Source organism: Manihot esculenta, chromosome 6 (assembly GCF_001659605.2).
Source record: "Manihot esculenta cultivar AM560-2 chromosome 6, M.esculenta_v8, whole genome shotgun sequence".
Taxonomy (NCBI): Eukaryota; Viridiplantae; Streptophyta; class Magnoliopsida; order Malpighiales; family Euphorbiaceae; genus Manihot; species Manihot esculenta.
This window is the reverse complement of record NC_035166.2, coordinates 28852923-28871130: the sequence shown is the minus strand read 5'-3', so window position 1 is coordinate 28871130 and position 18208 is coordinate 28852923. Positions and strand designations below refer to the sequence as shown.

Sequence of the window (18208 nt, the reverse complement as noted above, 5' to 3'; positions counted from 1 at the left end):
TAATTAGAAAATTATACAAATATCTTGCGTTCAAATTTTATTAATTTAAATTAAAAGGAGAATATGGTTTGAGGAAAAAAAACCCAGTGAAAATAGGCATAGCATTATCACAATAATGGACTTAAAAAATGAAAATCTTTGCTATTTTTCCAATACCCACTGCTACCCATAAGGCCATCTCCGACGCTGCGCCATTCTTCATTTTGGCGTTGGAGATGGCCCTCCAACGCTGCGCCAATATTCAACACCATTTTAGCAATCGCTATAGTGTCACGCCATATTTGGCGTGACACTGTAGCAGCGCTATTTCTGTTTTTTTTTTTTTTTTTTTAATTTTTTTAATTTATAATATAATTTAAAATTTATTTTTTTTAATTATAATATAATTCAAAATTTATATATATTTTTAATTAAATTTATTTTTTTTCACTCTTATAATTTATTATATTTTTAATTTATTTTATATTTTTATAATTATTAAAATTTAATTTAAATTAATATATTCACAATTATAAATAATATTTATAATAAATTAATTTATTTATAATATATTATATAAAATAATATAAATAAATTAGTAAAGTAACACATATATTATAATTGAACCATATATATTAATTCAAAATACAATTATTCACGGTACATTACATGTTTAATATTCCGGAAGGTCAGATCTGGATCCATTACATATTTAAATATTTGAATATTGGATGGAAATATAAAATATATAAATATTTAGAGTGAATATATAAAATTATATGAATTTTTTAAGTGAAATATATAAATAAAATTAAAGTAAAATAAATAATATAATATTAAAAAGAGAAAAAAATATAAATAAAATATCCTGTTTTGGTGTTAAAATTGATGCAGAAGGTTGGAGTAAATATTAGACCATTTTAGTGCAAATCACTAAAATGGTGCAAAAAATAGTGCATAGCGTGCGTTGGAGATGGCCATAATAGCGCTGCCACCACCGTGTTTGTCGGCTCCCCTGCCCGGAACAGGCAGAGAGAGGTCCCCTTCCTCAGCCGGGTGTTTGGTTTTCTTCTTCCCATCTTCAGGTTGGGATTGCTTTTCTTTCAGTTTTTTTTTTTAGTTTTTTGTTTTAGCTTTCCTTTGGACTTGGTTTTTTATTTTGGTGGTCTTTGAGGAGCAATTTTTGATTCTGCATGTGGTTCTTGGGAGATGTGGTTTTTTAGATGGTCCATCTCTAGGAGAAGGTGTCATGCGCGGAAGCCATTAATGGTGACTCTCAAAGCCGTTTGTGCTATAGAGCTCTAGCCATCAATCCCTTTTTAGGCGGTTTCGTGGTGGTTTCTTTTTCTCTTTGGTATGCAGCTGCTTTCTTTGGATCTGTGTTCTTGGGAGACAATGGAGTTTTAACTTGCTATGGGGTCATGTTCTTCTTTTTCGACGTCACGTGGCTCGCCGGTGGTTTGTAGAATTTGGCTCTGGAAGTGCTTAGTCATTGAAGATCACACCTCACTACCCTCGTCATGTTTTCTCAAGTGGTTGTCTCTCCAGATCTAGCGAGGGATGTCTTCGTAGCTATGGTTAGATTTTTTTTTTTTTTTGCGGCAATGTCTTCTCATCGATCCTTAGTTGCATGTCAGAACCCTCCTTCGGCAGTGATGGTTAGCTCGAGTTTTGCTGGCTGTTGTCTTCATCCATTGTGCTCTTTCTGTTTATTTATGGCCCTTCGGCTACTTTTGGAAGAAGATATTTTCATCACAGGCATTCTGGCCAAAGGAGTGGCTGCTCTGAAAGGGTGAAACTTCCGGGTTGAAACCGGGTCCTTCTTTGTCATGGGTCTTTTTTGGGCTTTTTAAATTTTTTATCTTTGTATCTTGAATCTTATGCTTGCAGGCTTCGGCCTATCTATTGATTAAAAATAAAAAAAGAGGAAGAATTGAAATTTCTATTTTGAGGCGAGCCAGCACGCTGAAAAATGCTGCCGTTTCCTTAACCCAAAACCCATCTCCTTCCACTGTAGTCCCACGCTCGAATCCTCGATCTCCATCCCTCTTCTCCTCTGCTGTCCCGTTCGTCTGCATAACCAGAACTCATCCTCACACACTCACCACCAGAACCCGAAAACCAGCTCCTACACAGCCACCATCTCCCCTCTTCACCGCTCTTCCGCTACGAAACCCACTGTTATTTTCATCTTGCACACGTCCATCTCCACCCTTCCTCTTCACCGACCCACTTATACAATACACCCACCTCGACATCATTCTGCCCCTTCTATTCGAAACCCACTGCCATTGAACCCGACTCCAGCCACCTCTCACTAAACCCAACTCTCGCAGCACCTAAAACCAGCTGCTTCCTTCGATTTCATGCCCCAACAGCCGGTGGCCACCGGCGATCTCAGCAGAGAGCGAGCAGCGAGTCTAGCATTCCATCTTCGCATAGACACCCATTTTCATTACCCAGAAATACCCAGCTCATTCACGTGTTGTTTCGGTCCATCCTACGACAACATTTCCTTCTATTGAATCAGACTGGCCGATACTCAGGCGTCCTCTCATTCGACGGCTCCATCAAATCCAACAGCCGACGCAGAGCTCTCCTTTCATTGCCAGACAGCAGGTTCACCGAAGCAGAGACATTCTTTTCCTGCTGCACGCTAGTCCAGAATCGGGGGTACAAAGGATTTACAGCTTATTTATGTCTTCTACGAATAAATGCAAAAATGCTCCCTATTTTGATTCTGATTGCTCTTGACTTGGAGAAATATTGACGGTTACTAGACAGGTTATAGTGGAAATTTTCATCTCTGTTATTGTGTAGTGGATGATGCAGTTTGATAAGTCACCCTCCATTTGGACAGAACCTATTTATTGCTCCTGCTTAGGCTTTGATGATTCATTTAGTCCTATTCCTTCCTAGTGTTATTGTGATGATTAAAGGGGACTGATATTTGTGATGAGAGTTGCTGCTTGATATTTGTGTTGGGAGTGTCCGAAGAATCTTTGTTTTGGCGTTAATATTGTTAGTGATTATGCTCTGGATGCGTTAATGCCGTGGCTTTACTGTGATTTTTTATTCTTTGGGATTGCTCAATATGCTGTAACTTTTTCTTTGGTCCATGCGACTTACTTTAGTGTCTAAAGAATCGACTATATGGTTCATTGAGGGGCTTCTTGAACTACTTTTATCTTATCTAAGCTGGAGTTAGAGTGCTTAACAGAAGTAATTCAAAGAGGGACCCCTCTTAGGTTACCTATTCGTTGTTGTTTTTCAATAAAAAGATATCTAATGATAATAATAAATGAATTAGTTGATCATTTTATCAAATAATTTTGAAATGTGTCCTTGAGTTCGTGTTTTAAACAGGGTTTGTTTCCAAACAAATGAATGGGGATGTTGATGTAAGGAGGAAGGTATTTATAATATTTGTGCAGGCCAGGATGGCGTTTTCCTTTTGCAGGTTGTGTTGTGTTGAACATAGGAAACCTTCTATTAATAGGGGAGACTTATCGAATTTTCAGAAAATTTGTAAGTAAAAAAACTTAAAAAAATATTATTATTAAATTAAATTTTTATGAGTTCTGATTAATAGTTAATTGAGCATATGATGAGACTTCAATTTATTAAGTGGGTGCCCTACTGATGAACCAAACTCTCTAGGCTAAGTTAAAATGTAGCTTAATTGGGAGGTATTAAATCAGAACCCATAATAATTTAATTTCTTTGTATAGTTGTGTTGTTTGCCTTTTCATTTATTTATCATTCGTCTTTTAGTAAATAACGAGTCAAATGATTTTTTTAAATCAACCTTATATAAATTAAACTAATACGGGTTGTGATTAACGGTTAGTTGAGTTAATGATGAGACTTCAGTTTATTAAGTGAGGGCCTATGCTGATGAACCGAACTCTCTAGGCTACAATTAACATGTATCTTTGGTTAGGGGCATAGGGAGGTATTAAATTAGAATCTATAATAATTTAGTTTCTCTTCATAATCGTGTCTTACTTATTTGCTTGCTTATTAGTTTGTGTTTTAGTACATATGGATTTTGATTAGTTGTTAATTGAGCTGATGATGAGACTTAGGTGCATCAAGGTCTAAAGTGTAAAGATGAGCTTGTGGCCTTTGAGAGTTGAGCAAGCGAGAGTGACACTTCTTTAATTTTTAAAGCCTTATATTTTCCTGCCTTTTCTTGCTTCCCAAACACATATAACACCCATCAATCAGTTTTTCAATTACACATCACAATTTGTCAATTCAATTGGTTTGCTTTTCTTCAACATTATAGATGAGATTTATCTTCGTTTAATATTATGTTTCTTTACATTTTCCGATGTCAAGATCGAATAGCTTTGTTTCATATCTGCTTGTTTCCTCACTGTTGTATTTTTTTTTTCCGGTTGATGTGGCTATTTTGAATTTGAAGAAGTTAGTCTAAGAGCTAGGTTTCTTTTGCACCTGAGATAGATCTCCCAAATTTTAGAGTTTCGGGAGGAGAGAAAAAGAATTTGTTGGTTTCCGTAACTTAGGTGGCTTTTCCTCTCTTCCATCATTCTATGAAATTTTGGCAATTACATTTTTGTGAGATCTATCACTAATTGGTGGTCTGCTAATTTTTCTGCTGCAGATGGAAGCTTTGTATGCAAAGCTATACAACAAGTATGATGCTCTAAAGGTGTCTCATTTCTTTTTCTCTAGTAGCTTCCCTATTGTTTTCATTCTCGTTCCCCTAATTTCCTGTGATTTTAATGGGTTGTTCTTTTTATTCTTCCTCACAGTTAACCTTTGGGTTCCCAGTACTAAAACGCTTTTTGGTAGCTTGTCCTCTAATCTATGATATGTTTTTACAGAAAAAAAGAATTTCTGAGTTGGATGAGATCAACAAAGATCAAGAATTAAAGTTTTTGAATTATGTAACAGGTTTGCACGCCTCATCTTGTTATTGTGATGATCTTGTGTATGGCTGAAAAACTGGCCTTTTCAGTCTTCTCTTTGCTTCCTGCGTATGTATCATTGTTGCCTCGTTTTTAGTTCTTATAGTATAAATTTTTTGATTTGCAATAAATCAGCCATCATACTTATCTAAACTTCTAATTATGCTTCCTATGGTGTTTAATTGTATGCTTTCCTGTTATTGCAGCTGCAGAAGAGCTGATACAACATTTGAAAGTTGAAAACGACAAGTTGCAGGAACAAGTTAGTGAATTGAGAAACCAAGTTGCTTCAATCAGGCATGGATTTCCAAGTTTTTGTTGCTGTTTTTGTTCCTTTTTTATATTATTTTTATTCATTATTGTGTCTAAATTGCAAAATTCTAGAATAGTACTTGTCATTTTGCTTTCAGGTCTACCAAGGACAACGAGTGTGCACAATACCAAAAACTGTTGATGGAAGAGAACCAAAAGAGTAAGAAACCCAAACTGTATTATTATCACAAAAGATTGTCTTTTATCTATCTTGTCAATTTATGCCAACTATCCACTGAGGCTGTTGCTTTGCACATGTTGCAATCTCTGGTCGTTAAATGCACTATCTTGTTAGAATAAAAATGATAGTGGTGAGCTATGTTTCAAATTCATTTATGAATTAATGTGCTTACATGACTAATTTTTTCCCCTTTTTTGACTTGCTATTGTGGCCTCATTTGTTTCAAACATAGCATGAGATAAGATGGAAATAGAATGGTATTTTATGTGGAATTGCTTTATGTCAATTTTGAATGGACTTCTAATTAAAATTTTAAATGTGTACTAATTACGAGGAAAAGTTACTATTTAGTTCATGTGGTATGGTCAAACTAACTAGTTAGTCTTTGTGTATTTAAAATTACATTAATTTGTCCTTCTGGTTTTGAAAATTCAATTTTACTGGTCACTTCCTTTAAATTTTAGCACTGTTATGGTTAGTTCTATACTGTTTCCATTAGTTGTTCTCCCACATTTTACTATATTAAATAACAAAATTAAAACTTAGGGAGGATATTTTAGTAGAATTTTCAAAGCTACAGAGACTATTTAATATATATTTTAAACACAGTGATTCACTATTTAGTTTCATCATGCCACATGGATTAAATAGTAAGTTTCTATAATACTATATTAAATAACAAAATTAAAACTTAGGGAGGATCTTTTAGTAGAATTTTCAAAGCTACAGAGACTATATAATATATATTTAAAACACAGTGATTCACTATTTAGTTTCATCATACCACATGGATTAAATAGTAATTTTCTCTAAATATTATTTAGAGTAGATATTTTTCGAATTTGTGGAATAAAAATTTCATATGTATTTGCTGCTTACTATATCCAGCTTATTTTAACTTTTTGATTGAACATTTGGGTCTCTATTTCATTATGATGGTTTGGGTTTTATTTTTGGTAGGTGAAATGCTTTCCAAGGAAGTTGAGAGGCTTCAAAAGCTTCAGGAGCAACTTTTTTCCAGTTCAAAGAACTACGCTAATGAGAATATGCAGCACAATATGCTTGAAACTCCTCAAGTTACACCAGGAGAGGTTATCAGTGACTCAATAAGAACAAGAAGAAAGCGCAGCCGAGAAGACGGTACTCAGATGGAAGGTGTTACTGCTCCTGGTCATCTAGATGATTTATTGTTAAGGGAATCAGCACAGGATCCATCAAGGGAAACTTTGTCCATTGTGGATCTGGAAAATGAGCAGCAGGTTACTCCGTAATTTATGATTTTGTAGAAAGACTGATCTATTTCCTGTCTTTTCTCTGACTATTTTAATGTGATTCTCCAGCCTGAATGTTGTAAAAGAACTGTTTGCAGATCAGGTATGTTCAGAAGTTAAATTCTTGCCATTTTCTTGGTTTTGGTGCTGCATAGTAAATTTATACTTTTATATATAATTTTCTTTATCTTTTTTTTTTTTCAGCCAACGGAGTCATGAATGATGGTAGTTATGCTACTTGCCGGTTTCAAGATCTTATTGAATGCTTGTTGGGCATGAAATTTTCTAGTGTGAACAAAACTGAAGGAATATGCATTTCAGCTCAACATCAATCAAGTGGTAATTCCCATTACGCCCCTTGACATCTGCTCCTCCTGTTTTGTTTTACTTCTCAATATTAATAATTTTCATTTTATCTTGCACTAAAATTTGATGTTGGCTCAAACCTCAAAAAAATGCATTCATTGGTTCACTAATGCTCGAGTTTCAGTTATAGAATGGTAACTTAAAATATAATTGGGGTTTTCGACTGTAACAGGTTATGCATTCAATCTAACATGGATAAAGAAGGGGGGTGGAGAAGAGCCAGAGCTGCTATACCAAGTGTCAACGTTAGGGACATTTGAGAGGGTAGCACCAGAGTGGATGAGATCGGTACTGATGTTCAGCACGAGCATGTGCCCAATCTTCTTTGAAAGGGTAGCCCGCGTTATCAAAATGCATCACTGATGCTTCTCAGCATTGTAAATTTGACAGTTTTATGCATAGGACTTGCACCAAGTTCATAATCGTGTCTCATGGAATGTAATTTGTCATTTGTAACATTCAGCCTATAAGTTGAGTACTTTTCAATGCAAATATTGAGGTTTGAGCGTTGCTAAAGTACTACATACTTTATGATGATAAAGGTGCCTTGTAGGTTAAGCTTTAGAGGGAGCCATTTTGCGATCAGTAAGTGGAGTTTTCCTGAACTTTCTCCTCGCATGGAATGAGTTTATTGTAACTGAAACAGATATGCAATCAGAAAATCAATTTGACTATTTTGATGTGATATCTACATAAAGTTTTTGAAGCTCAACAAAATTACATTTTAATTGAAAGTACACATGAAGTATCAATGTTAGAAGACCTAAAGTGTCAAACACTAAGACCACTCATTGGGTTATGAAATAATGGGTTCCCGTCATGCTCTCACAACAGTACGCTCATCCATCAATTGCTGCTCCATGCCTCAACAAGCCAAAATATTCTCAATTACTTGAAGCAAAAAAGCTGCACAAGCACATCAACCTCTTGGGACATGGAAAACAAAAAATGTCAGCAGACCTTGTCCAAAGCCTCTCCGGAGATGCTTCACTGCAAGGGTTTATCAGCCATTTGTGGACTTCACAATCTTGAAGCGGAACAGCCTTCATGGGTTCTGAAGTCATTATACAAACCACAGCCCCGAAGAAACTCTTTATTTCCCAGTTTCAAATGAATCATCCCAGTGTATCTTTTAAACTTCTACCATGAATTTCAACAGCATTAGAAGATTTACAAATGAACTCTAGCCTCTACAGTTCTTTGTTTCACCGTTTAAATGTTTGCAAATCAAATTCAATACTCAATTTCCTCCCTCATCTTATAATCCAGTTCACCTCCTAAGTAAATGTGGATGCAACTCAACTGAATCAACAAGGGCTCAATCAATTGTTGACTTCAGATGAGGCTTAAGCTATCTCTTGCACTTTCACACCCCGATGGATCCAGTTCAGTTTTCATCACGTCCACATCAACGTTGCAGGAAGAGGTTTGCATTTGACCAGATGCAGTTACTATCATACTGTCTCCTGATTCAAATGTATTTTCTTTGCACAAATGACTTCCATTACCTGATATGACTTCTGGATTCAAATTCTTGCTAGAAATTTGAGCTGAACCTGTATCTTCCTTCACATAATCAACTACTTGCCCTTTGCCCACTTCAAACCTAGATCCAGGCGCAGAATTCTGATCAGAATCTGTAGTATCCGACTGCTGCTTCCTAAGAAGTGAACCTTGATGATCCTCGTTTGCAAGTGATTCTTGCAATGAATTTCTCCTCATTAGATGTGGGGCATTGGCTGCTTCCTTAGAAATTTCATTCTGAACATCATTTTGCACCATCTCACTTCGGACAGTAGTTGCTTCCTCAGAAAGTTCATCCTGAACATCATTCTGCACCATCTCACATAGATGCGAGACATCAGTTGTTGCTTCCATCGAAAGTTCAAATTGAACATCATTTTGCACCTCATTCTTTTGGAATACATGTCTCTTTGTGGTTGGTACTGGTGGGCAGACAGGAGGGGTACTCTTACGGCACACGTGGCACCTAAATCCAATTATCTTATTGATGTTCTCCATATCGAGTCCAAAAGCATCTCCATGAAACCACTCTGCATGATGTATTTCAACAGTCCAATAATATAAATTAAAAAAAAGATATTAGAAAATTAAAATGCATCACAGCTAAAATCTTCCAAATCTATTTGCCGTGATTCAATTGACTACTTGAAAGGGCATATACCTACCTCCACATATGTCACAAGAAATGTAATTTAAGGTAGATGTATATCCATCTTCACAGCAAAGATGACATTTGGGTTGAGCAAGGATGTCGCTCTTGGAAGGGGCGACAAAACTTCTATTCTTAAAATGCATCACACGTTCATCATCTGGCTTTCTAGACAATCGAAGACCATTAATCCAGAAACTGTGACAAGCCTCTGTCCTCCCCTTGCGCCATGAAGTAACCTTTGTTTGCTTCTTATATGTTGCTTTTCTGGATTTGACCTGCTTACCTTTTTTGCGTCCTCTTCCTTTTTTATTTTGCAGAGAGTTGTATTTAGCTTTCCTAGGTGAACGACGCAAAGGTACAACAACAGCAGCAACTTTCTTATTTTTTCTGGATCGTAGAGACCATGAGCTCCTCAAGGCTTTTTTACTGTTTTTAGGTTGCACTGACCTGCAACTTACAGAGGCGTTTTTTGAACTTTCATGCTGAACTTGCATGCTTTTCTTGTTATTCTTCCCTCTTTTTACATCTCTCTTCCCCGTTTTTGACTCATTTTTCACATTTTTCCCATCAAGGCATCGGTGACACGTGTACATACATTCAGCGGTAATGGAACCAGCCGACTTCCTCACATGCCTTTTATGGAAAAATCCTGAAATTCGCACCATAATTGTTAAGTGTCTAACTTGATAAAGCAAACAAAAATTTTGCTATCAGGTTAAATTTTAACTATAGTGCATCACACTAGAAAGTTGAGTTGAGAAACAAAATCCTGCATTTTATCAAGAAAAAGACAGCAGAGATTGAAACGGATTTCATTTGAAGATTGCTCACCTTTGCAAGACTGACAGCAGACGGCCTCCCTGTCAAGTGTTTAAACATCATTAAAAATATGAAGTTAATGATTAAAAGTGAAATGATAAAAACAAGCTGAATTTAACAAGACAGCATGATGTTATAGAACTTGATATATAGAATACTAACAAAATTAGCTTTTTAATTAAGTGTCCAATAACACAACTGTTAGATGCAATAGTATAATTGGTGCACACTTGCATATATCATTAAGAGATAAGATACAACATAATCATGTACTCAACTATTATCATGGCTCCAACAACATAGTTACAACAAGACACTTGGGAAAGCAAGACCACTAATAGTAGTAAACACAACGTGAATACAAATACATTTGCATAGACCTCAATCACAAAGTTGAAAACTTCAAGATTTTATCCACGAAATAGCTAAAAATAACTAAAAATAGTGGTTCAAGTGAAGCAATATCATAAAAAGTAAAAACAAGTTGCAATAGTTCACCTGCAAATCTCCACTAAAAATTATGAAATACTTCCCTATGTCAGATAAGCTAATTCCAACTTATTAATATCATAATAACACATTACCAGCCATCAAAATCTCACACTTTCACAAATACATGCATGCAGTGCAGGCATTCATGTGATTAATTTGATCATCTGCAAGAATAATCTATAAGGCACCTGATTGGAACATCTTTGTTACAGTGCCCACACTGATGGTACTCAGATCTTTCAGCTTTTGCAAAAAGATATGAGAAACCCTTTTTCTTTGAGGGCTTCTTCACTGCTACACCAGGATCAGAAAGTTTCCCAGTATTCATTTTATTAGATCTGCGGGCAATTCTTTTCGATTCAAAACTTTTCAACAGATACAAGGGAACATATGATTCATTCAACCAATATTTCTTCCTCTCACTGGAGGATTCTTCAACCACAGATCCATTCTTTAAAACGATTTCAGGAATAACTTTCCTCTTGCCAAAATCAAAAAGATACTTTGCCCCTTCTCCCTCAATGCACTTCCTACGGATAATTACTTTCTTGAATAACCTGAATGACTTTTTAAATTCCTTGTCCACCATTGCCAGTGGATTTGTGTTTCCAATTTCGTCCCACCTGATGTTAGAATCAAGCTCTCTAACCTGTAACCATCAGAATAGAAGTAAAATATATAGATCTGATCAAGGGAAGAGAAACTAAAATCAGACAAATATGGCACAACCAGCCAGGCTCCATTTTCATATGATGTATCAACAAAAACAGTTCTTCCACTTTTATTGAAGGGATGAAAATATCCACAGACCAGATACAGCATACTCATTCTTTTCTTCATTTATATAAATCCTTTGTGCATAAAAACCTGGTAAGGACATCTACCTTCATGAAGTTTATTTATTACTTAGTTCACTTAATGATCCAGTTAGGTGGTTCGATTGGTAGGGCTAAACATTATAAAGGCTGCAGGCAATGTAATATGGACAAGCAGTGTTCTCAGAGCAGACATGTACCAGCATTAGCATTTGGTTATAATCCATAAATGCATTGTAGAAGAGTGTGGCCTATGCCTTCCAATCAGAATAAATAACTAAAATTTATGAAGTAATTTCTGATGCAAGATTGCATTTTATATTCATTCAACTATCTTTAAAATGAATCACTCTTTCCTTAACCATAGCAACAAAACCTGTGAGCAAGGGCAATGACAATACTTACGGACTAATTCAGGTGATATCCCTGATGTGGTACAATCAAAGCCTACAGAAACTACATATCCTCTTAAGATTTGTATTCTTATGTTTTCTAGATTTGCAAAATATATGAGCATAAGTGCAAAAGTAGAAATAAGAAAAGGTATGCAATAGGGATACCATACCTGCAAAGCAAGCTGTTCCACTGTTGTTGATGATTCCACAGCAGCTCGCCAACAGACATATTTGCTCCTCTTTGCAAATTCTGAATTCTCAGGATACAACATGCCTGGGATCTTCATACATCCAACTGCAGAATTTCAAACTTCAAACGTATTCAGAATAATTACTCAGTTGAATAAAACACAAGCACTACCAATCACAACTCATATATAAGAAAAATTGCAGACCTTGTCTGGCAGCTTTGGAAACTAAGGAGCGAGGTAAAACCTTCCAACTGAATAACCGGCGAGAAATCCGACCACCCCTCCACCATAACATACCCAATCCACTGGCAGAATTTGAAGAAGGATTGGAATCAAATTCTGAGTACCTGGCCCTCTTCCTACCAATTCCATTCTTTGAAGAAGCACGCAATGAAGCAGAGACAATATGAGAAGCTGAACCCATAGTGGTGGCAGAATCCATATGCTTCAACCACTCTGCTGAGAGTGCAAGACGATGCAGATTTGATTCTAACTGCACAGTGTTCATAACAATATTAAATAACCTTCAGAACTACAAAGATCAACATGTCCTCAAAGTAACTTGGATGGTTTCCAGTTAAGGATCAAAGAACCAACCGAAGTCGCTGAAAAAGAGTATAGAAAGAGGAGGGAAAGAAAGAGAGAAAAAAGAAAAGGGAGGAGGGAAGGGGGTGACAACTAGCTTCAAGGAAACTTGACTATTCCAAAGGGAGACATATGACAGAGAAGTCCAAGGATGGCTTCTGATTTTCTTAGTTGAGACGTTGGGTCGATGAAACTGAAGTATATAGCTAAAAGCACTGCACTTCAGGTGTATATTCCACTTATGCTAAAAAAATTCAATTTTTAACTGATTGAAATATATTTGAAGAAAAAGCTATATATACTTCCAAGAAGATTTGGAGACTAATAGAGTTTGTTGAGCAATTTTTTTTATACACTTCTAATCAGCAGATTTTCCAAGATTTAAATTGATACCAGTTAGGAATGAACAACAAATAAAAGAAAGCTACTTACTATGAGCAGTAAATGTTTCACCGACACGATATCTGATGACTTGAGAACACTTTTCCGCCACAGCCTGCTATAATGTGGATTCAGCCATGGACCTGATAGAAGCCCATGCAACCTGTCTTCAATCAAGAGAATATGATTTATTATATCTTTTAAATGACCTTTCTTGTTCCTTCTTAATTGAAGGCCATCACCATCATCCACAGGCCCTTTCTGAACTGGACTCAAACACATATTAAATAAGCAACCTAACTCATCTGAAGAAATCCTGCAAGTGAAGCACCATCCACATTTTTCTTTCAGCACGCCAACATTCAGTCTCGGAATACTCGACCAACAAAACTTGGCAGTTCTTTTTGAAATAATCTTCAACTGAGCTGAAATGATTTCCTCATCTGTTTTTAGGGAGCCTTCACTGGTTTTGTCTGAAGACTTGCGCATCAACTCTTCTGCAATTGATGAAGCTATATGACCAAAACTGTAAAAGTTCATGTAGCCACTTCCCAGCTGCACTTGGGAAGTGTTCCCATTTGTTGGGTCTACAGCTGATGAAAGGGTCACATTAGCTGCAGATCCTATAGTACTCTTGCTTTTTACATCCAAACAGGATGATGGCAAAGAATTCTCTCCCATGGATGGGAACTTCCCTGGTATATCAGATTCATTTAAGAAGTCAGCAGACCTATCAGAAACGGGCCCTTCTTTCTGAAAATTCTGAGTCTGTAAACTTGTTTGGGTTGTTTCAGCTGATCCTTCAGAACTCACACATGTTTGGCTCAAAGACTTTGACACCTCAAAATTAATATGACCAGAACATCCTTCAACGAGATTCTCTTCAGGTTTTCTTTCATCAGTAGCCTCACCTTTAATTGTACATGTTTCTGAAGATGCCAACACAGCTGGGCGCATGCACATATCATAGGATAAATCAAAGTTACTATTTATTCCATATAAATTAACAGGGATATCCCAATGCTTGTGGATTGCCTCCAATATGCTGCTGTAGACCATCTCTGAAGACCTTAGCACTATAATAACAGCAATAAGAGCATCTCTATGGTAATAATTACATGAGGATTCAGTTTCACATGAATCTGACCTGAAAGATCACCAATAAATGAAAGGAAATATTTCAAGTAAAAGCTTACAAGCTGATGAAATAAAACATAAATCACAAATTTCCCAGATTTAGTCCAGCTGGATAATTAAACGTTTCATGTTGGTCCTTCGGAAGAGAAGGACTCTCATACTATAAGCATAGAACCAATCATGACACAAGGAGTTGTTGTTCTCATCCAGAACAGATAACTAGTAGCTGCTGATCAGTAACATAAAGCCTTCAACATAATGAAGGTACTGTTTGAAAAAAGAACAAAAAATTATTGTGCTAAATCTCACAGCTATAAAGTTGATTCTATCTTATCCAATTGCAAAGGTGCAATCTAATCTGTAGTATGGTGTGGAGCCATTTCATAATAAAATAAAGATACAATTATTAGTACTACTAACAGATAATATCAATAGTAATAAAGCCATCAATAATAATCAAATGTAGGAAATGAGTTGATAAACTTACACCAATAAATAACCACAGCTGCTAAAATATAATCGGCCATAAGGATCAACCCCTAATAGCTCTGCACCTCGAAGTGATTTTCGAGGTTTCATCCAAGGCTTACGGCTGTTTATCGCACATTCAGGGCAGAACCAGTCACCCTCTGGCAAAGAATCATTGTCAACTCCAACACACTTCGAGTGGAAGGCAGCTGGACAACCATCACAGCATATTAAGCTCCCATCCATCTTACAAAGGCAGCATTCATCACTATTCCAGTCCGTTGCATCATCAACAGCCTCCTCAGTTAAGCAAGAGCTGGCTGCGATGTCCATCCCAGTCCTCCTTTTCTTGAAAGACTCAAGACCTGTATTTCGATCAAAGTCCAGCTCAGACTCGGCTCCTGAAGATCTTCTATTAAGCTCTGACCTAATGGCTTCCACCTCAATCATCTCATCACATAGACATCGCAATATCTCAACTTTCACCGGTACAGGCTGTTTATAGTAGTCATTTTTTAAAAGCTTTAAGTGACTAAGATTGAACCAAGGTCTCAAATCTGAACCATGGAGTAGGAGGTACTCGACCATGAAAACAGGCCATGTGATCAAGTCCAACAAACCCCAGTTAAGACTCCTACATCAATAGTCAATTAGGAAAAAATTAAGTACCAATAAATAGGAGTTCACAGAATGAATTGATGGGAAGAAGGGAAAAAAAAGTACCTCAAGCAAATAGAAGCAGATTCAGAACCTTCATTTGAAAGGTGTTCCAAATGCGATCTTAGAGTTTGCAAAATAGAAAAATGAATGGAATCAAATAATGAACTAGGAGAGTTGCACCTCACAGCTGCCAAAAATTCCTCCAATTCAAAGGGACTTAAGAACAATAATGTACTAAATGACCTTAGACAGGCATAAACTGAGAAAAAGTCAATGACTGGAATTCCATCCAAATCCAAATTCTGTGAAGAAGGTGGCAGTTGCACCTGCGGAGGAAGAACCATCTCTTCTGCCCATTCATGACATGATTTCACATGTTTCTCCTCAGTTAATGCACTAGCTGCTGGAGACACAGATAAATCATGGACTGCACTTAATGCTGTTGCGGTTGAAATATCGTTTCTAGCTGAACCCCGACGAGTACTCCTCCTCAGCACTGTCACTTGTGGAGTGACACTTACATGATCCGAAAATTTCCTTTTCTTTCTATGATTACCATGAACTTCTTTATATGTGCTTCCCACAACTCGCTCCCCATCAATTACTATAGTAAAATCTTCCTTGACATCAGCATCCGCAATGACCATTGTATCTGGTGTAGAACTTGAGGTATCCACAAAATTTCCCCTCCTCAGCCTCCTCTGACAACCATTCCATTCTTGATATACACTTCTTACATCACCTTCATTTGCATAAATTACTGTAGCATCTGTAAAGACTGTTGTTTCTGGTGCAGAGTTCAGACCACTTGCAATGCTTTTCCTCCTCCTCCCCCTCCTCCGACAACCACCACTCCCTTCATTATTAGCACTTCTCGTATCACCTTGGTTATCAACTACTTCAGGAGACTCAACTTTAATAATATTGGCGTCCTGAATTTCAACGGAATCACCAACCCTGAAATCTTCACCAGAAATATGGTCCTTCCAGGTTCCTGTAGCCAATCCTACATATGAATCATTCACAACATGAACTTCCTGCAGCGTTGCACCTTCATTATAAACTCTCCCCAAAACCCCACTTGCATCATCCATCTTTTGAGTCTCCTCTTTAACCATCTGACATGATGTACTTTCCTTGGTTTCCCCTCCACAATCACCAGCTGCAGTATCCCTGATTTCCTCATCAATCCCCAAATTCAAATCAAACCCGCACTCCTTCTTCGGACTCCCTGTTTGATTAACCCCCAGACCAGCCTCCCCAATATCCTCATCCACATTACCATTTACATCCAAATTTAAGTCTATACACTCTCTTTTCTGCAAGTTTCCCAGACCGTTGGAATTTACATCACTCTCTTCATTCAAATCAAATCCTTCATTCAAGTTTAAGTTAAAACCAGCATTCAAATCAAGCGCCTCCTTCATGCAACAGTTTCCATTCAAACTCCCATTATCAGACCCACTTTCTCTCAAAGTCTCCACAATTCCACTCCTCTTCTCTAGAGCTTCATTTAAATCAACGCTCATATGTCCCAAATTCCCATTACCACGATCTTCTCTCAAATTCCCAATAAATCCATCATTCAAATCAACTTTCTGATTCATATCGAATTTGCCATTAGCCTCTACAACACCACCACTTTGTCTCCCTAGGGTTTCTGCAATTGCCTGAAAATAAGAAACAGAATTACCTAAATCTCCACCACTTCCTCGGTCTTCACGCTTCCTTGGCTCAATTCGACGGCGCTTCTTAGGCCTGCGGCCAAGCCTTTGCTTGTGGTCAGCAGGGTCAGGTTCTTTCCGCTGCAACAGAGAAGCGACCTCAGAGAAATCGAGCTCCTCAGAATCGCCGTCTTCGTAAACGACCTCGAAGAAGCCGGATGATGCATCATACGATTGGACGATTCCCGAGAAGACACCATAACCCTTGAACTCCTTCTCAACAAGTTTGCCCACAAACTCCATAATTCCCGCAGTTTGATCTGGGATTAAAATGTTGAAGAAAATAGGGAAGGTGAGAAACGCTGGCTTTGCTTTTGGGTTTGATCTTATGCGCTTTTTCTCTCTCTAGAATGGGGGTTTCATTTTGAATGAGTAGAGAGAGAAGGGGGAAGGCAGATGGGTGGGGGTTGGGTTTTAGAGAGAGAAAATGGGATTTTTCTCCCTCTACAAGTGCTTTATCGTGCAGTGGTTCCGAGAAGAAGCAAGACTAATTTTTATTTTTTAATTTCAGTTGTTGTGTGAGAAAATGAAATGGGTCTAAAGTGGTGGGTAGTTTAGTTTGGACATTCAACTCGGAAGCTTCTCTTTAAAAGATGTTTTCTTTTGTTTTTTCTTTCAAAGCAAAGCGAGCTCGCTGTTTGGTCAAAACAGAGTGGAAATGGATTTCTAATCAGAGGCGTATATACAGCATTTGTAATTTTCCACGTTGATAAAAACAGAAAATTTTTTTATATCTATTTTATTTTTAATTAAATAAAAAATTTTACTTACATTTTTCTAATATTTTTTTATTGATATATTACTTTCTTTCTAAAAAAAACAAATTACTCAATATAACTAATATCATTGTTAACAAATTTTATAATTTGAATATATGCTAGAGTAGAAATATATTAATATCATAACTATATCAAAATAAAAAGTGACACAATTTAGGGTAGATACAAATAAAGTTATTTTCATAAAATGATATAATAAACCAGCTAGGTTAATATTGCCATGAATTTTACATTCTTTCTTCCCTCTTTTTTTTTTCAAGATTCAAATATCATATTATGCATATTAATATTTAGTATTAAACCATAAAAGCAATGATTAAACAAAAAAGACACGAGCAAGAATTACACATAAAAGGACTGGGCAAATGAAGTCGACTAAAGGCATGCATTTCGCTAGCTTTATCTCAGGTTCTAGAGTCATTTCAAAACTGAGATTCACTTCAAAAATTTACAACTAAAATAAATATAAAAAAGGGGCATTTCTGCAAGAGTGTCTCTGACCATGATTAATGAAATGGTGAAACACAACAAACCCAATCC

At 36.7% G+C, this 18208-nt stretch overlaps 2 protein-coding genes across 7 annotated transcripts; one reads left to right on the top strand and one right to left on the bottom strand.

The window, feature by feature from the left end:
- The first annotated feature begins 70 nt into the window (after positions 1 to 70).
- LOC110618322 lies at positions 71 to 7560 on the top strand. 6 transcript variants are annotated; one of them, XM_021761479.2, is made up of 10 exons: positions 71 to 173; positions 953 to 1064; positions 4610 to 4641; positions 4833 to 4902; positions 5123 to 5213; positions 5327 to 5388; positions 6370 to 6668; positions 6750 to 6783; positions 6885 to 7019; positions 7219 to 7560. In XM_021761479.2, the coding sequence occupies exons 1-10, from the start codon at positions 129 to 131 to the stop codon at positions 7407 to 7409; spliced, it is 1071 nt and encodes a 356-aa protein (XP_021617171.2). In that variant the 5' UTR covers positions 71 to 128; the 3' UTR covers positions 7410 to 7560. The 6 variants fall into 6 exon arrangements, with proteins under 6 accessions (XP_021617171.2, XP_021617176.1, XP_021617174.1 ...); XM_021761482.2 differs by lacking the exons at positions 71 to 173; positions 953 to 1064 and adding exons at positions 1225 to 2652; positions 4412 to 4511 and having other exon boundaries at positions 4610 to 4657; XM_021761480.2 differs by lacking the exons at positions 71 to 173; positions 953 to 1064 and adding exons at positions 1225 to 2652; positions 4409 to 4511 and having other exon boundaries at positions 4610 to 4657.
- Positions 7561 to 7695: 135 nt separating this feature from the next.
- Positions 7696 to 17512, bottom strand: LOC110618321 (DDT domain-containing protein PTM). The gene is made up of 9 exons (XM_021761478.2): positions 15229 to 17512; positions 14525 to 15139; positions 12952 to 14047; positions 12139 to 12427; positions 11914 to 12038; positions 10722 to 11182; positions 10054 to 10082; positions 9236 to 9871; positions 7696 to 9100 (listed from the first exon to the last, which is right to left on the bottom strand). Exons 1-9 carry the CDS (start codon positions 17130 to 17132, stop codon positions 8382 to 8384), a joined length of 5874 nt encoding a protein of 1957 aa, XP_021617170.1. The 5' UTR covers positions 17133 to 17512; the 3' UTR covers positions 7696 to 8381.
- Between the last annotated feature and the right edge of the window lie 696 nt (positions 17513 to 18208).

What these genes read in the sequence shown, in the direction of transcription:
- LOC110618321 (XM_021761478.2), bottom strand. Translation starts at nt 17,132, where the DNA reads ATGGAGTTTGTGGGCAAACTTGTTGAGAAGGAGTTCAAGGGTTATGGT. An exon ending in TGGAACAGCTTGCTTTGCAG is followed by an intron (nt 11,183 to 11,913) that starts GTATGGTATCCC and finishes TGATGGTTACAG; the next exon opens with GTTAGAGAGCTTGATTCTAA. An exon ending in AACAAAGATGTTCCAATCAG is followed by an intron (nt 10,083 to 10,721) that starts GTGCCTTATAGA and finishes AACACTTGACAG; the next exon opens with GGAGGCCGTCTGCTGTCAGT.
- LOC110618322 (XM_021761479.2), top strand. Translation starts at nt 129, where the DNA reads ATGAAAATCTTTGCTATTTTTCCAATACCCACTGCTACCCATAAG. An exon ending in TTTCTTCTTCCCATCTTCAG is followed by an intron (nt 1,065 to 4,609) that starts GTTGGGATTGCT and finishes TTTCTGCTGCAG; the next exon opens with ATGGAAGCTTTGTATGCAAA. An exon ending in ATCTGGAAAATGAGCAGCAG is followed by an intron (nt 6,669 to 6,749) that starts GTTACTCCGTAA and finishes GTGATTCTCCAG; the next exon opens with CCTGAATGTTGTAAAAGAAC.